We start from the raw sequence: 6,223 nt of genomic DNA on the forward strand, positions 1-6,223 counted from the left end.
TGTCATGCATGACATCTGTGCATGTTGATTCACCCTTCTTTAGATTGATTAGACAAAACAAAGCTAATAAGTTTTTTACAGAGTAATATCATTCCACTAAGATAAACAAAAGATATAACAACATGTAATAATACATCGAACGTAAAAAAAATGTAAGTTACACTGTCCAGAACATCAAGAGACTAAAAGTAACAACAGTTTTGATTAAAAAAAAACCTCACGAGTTCAGCAAGCTCCGAGCAGCTTCCAAACTCAGTTCTTCATCCACCTGAAAGTCAAAAAGGTTTCCCAAGTCGAGTTACAGCAGAAGTTATTAGGTAATTGGCTAACACGAAATAAAAGAAAAACAACTTTTACCAAATCCAACAAAGAGAAAGCATTACTTCAGAAAGTATACTTACAAGTTTCCTGTAAACTTGTCGAAATGCCTTGCAAAATTCTTCTGCTTCTGCTGGATTCATCTGTGTAAAAAGCCAGACCAAACCCTTTGTTAGTCACAGATGAGACCACGTTTAGTCTTGTAGTATGCTGAGATATTGTTAGTGGTCAATGAAGGGGGATGACAACCATGTGCACTCTAGTGGTCAATCATGTGGAAAGAACACCATGGGAGGTCAAGGTTTAATTTTCAGCAAATAGTAAAAAAAAAAATTAACAATAAAAAAAAATTAGGTGATCTCTTCAATGTGCATAATCCTTGGTGGACATAGTAATTGGGTACTTGTGCTAGTGAGGAAGTAGCGAACTAGCAGGTACCGCTGGAATAGTCAACACATGCAAGCTAACTCAGACACCACCATCACAAAAAAAAAAAATTATAGCAGGATGAGATATTGCACACAAACCATCTGATGAAGTTCTGTGCAGGACATTTTCAATAATCTCACTAGGATTAGAATTTGTGTACAGGTGTTTGAATAATCTTCCTCAACAAGATATGGAAAGAAATAAAGAGGCACCAAAATGCTTAATATCGCTTCTGAAATTATCAGTGAACCAGGGAAGAGAAATCCAACATTATCCCCTCTCAGTGAGAACCTTAACCAAGGAGCACTTTAATCACCAGCATATAGCATTTTGCTTATGAGATGACTGATTTAAAAAAAGTAGACTCCTTGCTTGGTCATTTAGCAGCTTTTCCAGTTACTGTTCCAACCTAATCCTCCCTTCTACTGACTAGTTATGACTTTGACTTAACGTGGTGCAGTTTTATACTTTTAGCTATAATGTATCGTTCTTCTAGGTCAGAAGAATTTCCAGGGTGATGGTCATTTGAACTTTGATTTATAATTCTCCTTCTAATGTCTCCAGTAGTCAGTCCCTGAATGTGCCACCAAATTCTACTGCTTCCAGAAGCACACGCTACCTTGAAAAATGAGCATATTCACACCTCATGCTGCTGTTACTTAAACTTGCATTTTAGTACTTCACCAACTAACCACTCAACTTCCTCCCCAATCTGAAGGTATTGATTTAGGAGTTTGTTTAGTTATCCTCTTTGATCATGATGAAATATTACTACTTATGCACCCAAGTTTATGGTCTAGTAGTAAATGAAGTGGATAGAGAACCATGAGGACTCAGGTTCAAATCCAAGCAAAACACAAAAAACAATAGGTGATTTCTTCCTATCTATCCAAGCCTTAGTGGACAGAGTTACCCGATAGTTGTGCTGGTGAGAGTTAGCAGGTACCTCGTGGAATTAGCCGAGCGCACAAGCTGGCCCGCACACCGCCATTACCGAAAAAAGAGTTACTATTTATCACAAATTTGTTGATGATACTTCACCAGGTAAAATCATTAAAACCAGCCAACTGAGAGAATTATGTTATGATGTGTAGACATAAGGAAACACTAAAAGGAGTGAACTCACACCACCTGCTCGAGCAATTATTGAAGGACCAACAAATTGAGAACAATAAGACTTGTTAATAGCCCCCGCGCTGTATAAGGCATGAATTCAAACCAAAGCAAAGTTTTGAATCTACTAGGTTTGGCTGGACAATGTCTGATAGCACATCATTGGGAAATTGTTCATGATGACTCTAAGCAAAAATTACATAACAAAGATCATAAGAGGAGATACCTTTTTCTCTGCAGCTGCTTTTAGTTTGCCCCAAAATGCTTCTGTAAACATGAAAGTGATTCAGTAACTGAGATCTTTCCAAAATGGTGTAAGAGATACAGATCGAGTAATCTCAATATTGCCAAAAAACTTTATTACCATTGATCTTATATTGGAAATGGCCATTGATACATAATTTCAAAACTCTGATAAGAATAATTTTGAATTTTATTTTTGAACAGTAAAAGTTAGCTAGAGTTTGAAACTTAAATTTTCTGACAAGAAGATTTGCTACTGAAACTTTAGGGGGGTTCCAAAAAGAGAAGAAAGAAGAAAACAAAAGACAAAAAAAAGCAATTTAAGACTGATATGCAGGATAAGAGAGTTTGAACCAAGACCCTAAAATTAATGTCAGCTATTAAATGGGTGTACCAATCTGAAAATATACACACTTTAGAGAAACGAGGGCACCCTTAACAAAATAATAGAGTAGATTGTTTAGTTTTTATGATCTAAGAACAGCAGTATTCTCATGCAGGTTGAATAATTCCAAGTATTTTCCAGAAAAAGAACCACTGATAACGAGATAACATACCACCATGATCCATTGCTCGAGTATTGGACTCTATACCTCCCGTACTTGGACCATCTTGCAATTGCTTCACCTGATACAGCTTTTGGAGTTAGAAGAAATAATCAAGATCTGAAAACAAAGCTTCAGACAATTATGTGTTGAAAAGTTACTGCCCTACCTCCTCTTTCTGCTTGGACTGGGAAGTTGATTGACTTGACTCATCTAATTCAAGCTGATGGGAAACGAATAAAATGCAAAGGACAGTCAGCAGGTAAGATGATATAGAAAAGAAAGCACTGGGAAACTGAAGAAGAAAAGAACCATCAGAAAATTAAATGACTAGCACTAGATTGGATCAATATGATGGGGATGAGCATTCATACTTTTACATCACATATATTTGGAAAGTCTCATATGTGCGCAACCATTTCTATTTTCACCTATCCCCCATTCATCGTAGTAAGAAATAAGATAGGTCGAACATGCTGAGGAGTTGGAAATTCTACCACTTCTTCCTCTATTACAAAAAAAAAAAAAAAAAAAAAGAAGAAGAAGAAGATGTAAATGGCGCCAAACCTCAGCTTTTAGTTCCTCATCACGCTTTATCCATTTTTGAACCTAATTAAAAGACTAAGGTATTCTAGTTTACAGAAGCATGTAAAAGCATATGATCAAGACGGCAAGCCATGAAATCAGCCCAGAGGATTCATCGATATTGGATGACATAACTGTTGAAATCCCAATTACATCACCAAAGGGATATTCCTTTCCAAAGAAAATAGAAGACCAATAGACTAATAGAGCCTTCAGGGCTGGTATGGAGTGGATTTTTGTTGGGATCCGAATACTTAATGAGTATAAAACTGTACATATATGACACAAAGAATCTAAACGAGGAGAATAACTTTTGATTGTTCAGACCATATAAGTTAATTTAGTGAAGTAATTGACCCATGAGCGAAGATTGACATTTATTTAAAGTGATGAATGTAAACCATATTATATTATAGTACAAAAGCAATAGATGCACATAAATCTCCATTAAACTCGGACATTGGGTTCAAAACTTTACACAAACTTCACAGGCCGTTGAGTTGCTAATACCGCCAGGCCTAGGACTAAAAATTCAGCACATACAAGTAGACTAGGATCAACCAAACAAACGACAACCACAGCACATTAATTCTAAGTCTTGATTAGCAAAAGTAAATCCATATAATGCAAATCTCAAAAATTAAGAAAACACTTTTACTTCATCGTGCAAATTGGTGATAATGGGGAAGCTGAAAATGCTTACTAAGCCCAAATTTCAAGAAAACATCATAAACATGTGTCCTACAGTACTAGAAAAATACCTAAAAACCATCCAAAACAACAAGATGGAGCAAGATTGTTCAACAACAACTTGAATCAAGTCAACATATAATAACCTTAATCACCCTACTTGAGGACTTGATTAGCAGAACCCTAAATAACCCACCAAAAAAAAAAAAAAGTTAATCAAGTGGATATTAAGTATAGATGATTAGCAAAATCAGAACCCATTTTCAAATTTTTTTTTTTCTCAAAGGGAAAATTTCAAGAATCTGTGATCTATTAAAGATTGCATTTTTAACAGATCATAGATTCTTGAAATATTTCCACTTTGGTAATAAAATGCAAGTTAATAACCAAAAAAAAAAAAAAAAAAAGTTGCATTTCTGTGGGCGCATAAAGAACAAGTCTGTATTGGCAATAGATAATAAAGAACACCCAAAACAACAAGATTGTCCAAACAGCAACTTGAATCAAGTCAACATACAATAACCTAAATCACCCTAGCAAAAAAAATCAAAAAAATTTAATCAAGTGGGTATTAAGTGAAGAAGTTAATAAATCAAAACCCCATTTTTCAATTTTCTTTTTTCATCACAGGAAAAATTCAAGAATGTATTACAGATTGCATATATATATATATTTATAGAGAAGGACAAGTATGTATTGGGAATAATATAGGAGAGAGGGGGGTTTGTATTACGTAATAATCGGGAGAGCGAACAGATGGGAAGAGCTCAAGAAGGCGTCTAAATTCTTGTTCCTCCATTTTTCTGATCTCTCCTTCTGCTAAAACCCCACCTTTTTTTCTTTTTATTGCTTTGGAGAGAAGTGTGTGTTAAATATGCTTGGAACGAAGGGAAAGGCAAGGAAAATAAAGGAAAAGGTGAATACTTGCCTAAACTCATTGTCTTTAATCTCTCTGTACCAATTTACGTGATAGAATCCTGATTGCTATAGTAAAGTGTCTAGCTGTTATAAATAAAAGTAGTCAAATAAATATTTTTATGTCCTTCTTATGTTATGAATGAAAATAATATATTTGTTAATTTTAAAATCTAAATTGATTTTCATATTTCATTAATTAAACATTGAGAAGACTAATAAGTTCATTACCAAACCGATAAAGAGTTGAAATCTAAGAAACATATTCATTTAAAATTAATTGAGAATTTAAATATTTCAAATTTGACGTAAGAATTCTACAATTGTTGGTTGTTTCGTAAATATAATGATAATATAACGCTTGAATTGACGAAGAATTTTATCCAAACTTTCAGCAAAATGGAATTGATAGCTTTAAAATTGAAGAAATTTAATCTAAGAGCTTACTAGATTGGTTCTTCTATCTCACCCCAAGTCGCAGTAGTTGAGGTTCTTCATCAACCCTTTTGTTGTCACATTCTACATCTGTTCACTTGTGCAGTAATCTCTTCATCAGTACAAGTTTCAAGGTCAGAAGTGTTGTGTCAAACTCCATATAAGTGGTAGCGTCTATTGCTTGATTGGTGTTATGAGATGGGATTTGGGCTATAAGTGATACACAATACCAACATTTTCAGTAAGTTATAATAGCTAGTATTCTTTATTCTGACGAGAGATAATTTTACAAAGGGTATCTACTATAATAATGAATCTTTCTTTATTATAGGTAGAATCTTTATAGAGAGTAAAATATAACATGAAAAATTGGTTAGAAAAATCAGGCGTCGCTAGTGAAATGTTGTTATAACGAATGTCAATTATAAAGATGTTTGACTCTATTTTATTTTTCAAGAGTCAAACAAGAAAATCTTTGATCATAATGTATTCCTATGCCCTTTAAATTGTTGACTATAGTACTTTTATGTAATTTTTAAATATGTAAATTATTTTTCAAAAAACTTAAAGATTATATGTCCGAATTCACGATCAAAATAAAGAAGTTTGACTCTCGAAATCTGAACTGTATCACATAAATTGGGACATAAGAAATATGTGTCTTAATTTAATTAAACATAAAAGTTTCAAGAAATGAAAAACTTTTGAATTTTGTATTAAATTTAAAAAATGAGTAGTATCAAAACGTTTTTTAGATTTTATATTTTTAAACATGTCATATATAATAATAAAATTAAAAGGGTTACTAAATGTAAATAATAATTTTCTTAAATAGATTAAAAAGAAAGTGAAACACATAAATTGGAATACATGAAGTATTTATTTAATAATAGTGGTGTCGGTCAGTTTCACACTTGGGTTGTTTTGATGGATACCTTGATTTCTTCTAC

General features: G+C 33.3%; 1 protein-coding gene across 2 annotated transcripts; it reads right to left on the reverse strand.

Moving 5' to 3' along the window:
• Window positions 1-198: 198 nt before the first annotated feature.
• Window positions 199-4,830, reverse strand: LOC132065803 (uncharacterized). 2 transcript variants are annotated; one of them, XM_059459345.1, is made up of 6 exons: window positions 4,657-4,830; window positions 2,818-2,871; window positions 2,664-2,730; window positions 2,087-2,127; window positions 402-461; window positions 199-268 (listed from the first exon to the last, which is right to left on the reverse strand). In XM_059459345.1, exons 1-6 carry the CDS (start codon window positions 4,720-4,722, stop codon window positions 218-220), a joined length of 339 nt encoding a protein of 112 aa, XP_059315328.1. In that variant the 5' UTR covers window positions 4,723-4,830; the 3' UTR covers window positions 199-217. The 2 variants fall into 2 exon arrangements, with proteins under 2 accessions (XP_059315328.1, XP_059315326.1); XM_059459343.1 differs by having other exon boundaries at window positions 2,661-2,730; window positions 4,657-4,825.
• Between the last annotated feature and the right edge of the window lie 1,393 nt (window positions 4,831-6,223).

The sequence above is a fragment of the Lycium ferocissimum genome, chromosome 7 (genome assembly GCF_029784015.1).
Source record: "Lycium ferocissimum isolate CSIRO_LF1 chromosome 7, AGI_CSIRO_Lferr_CH_V1, whole genome shotgun sequence".
Lineage (NCBI taxonomy): Eukaryota > Viridiplantae > Streptophyta > Magnoliopsida > Solanales > Solanaceae > Lycium > Lycium ferocissimum.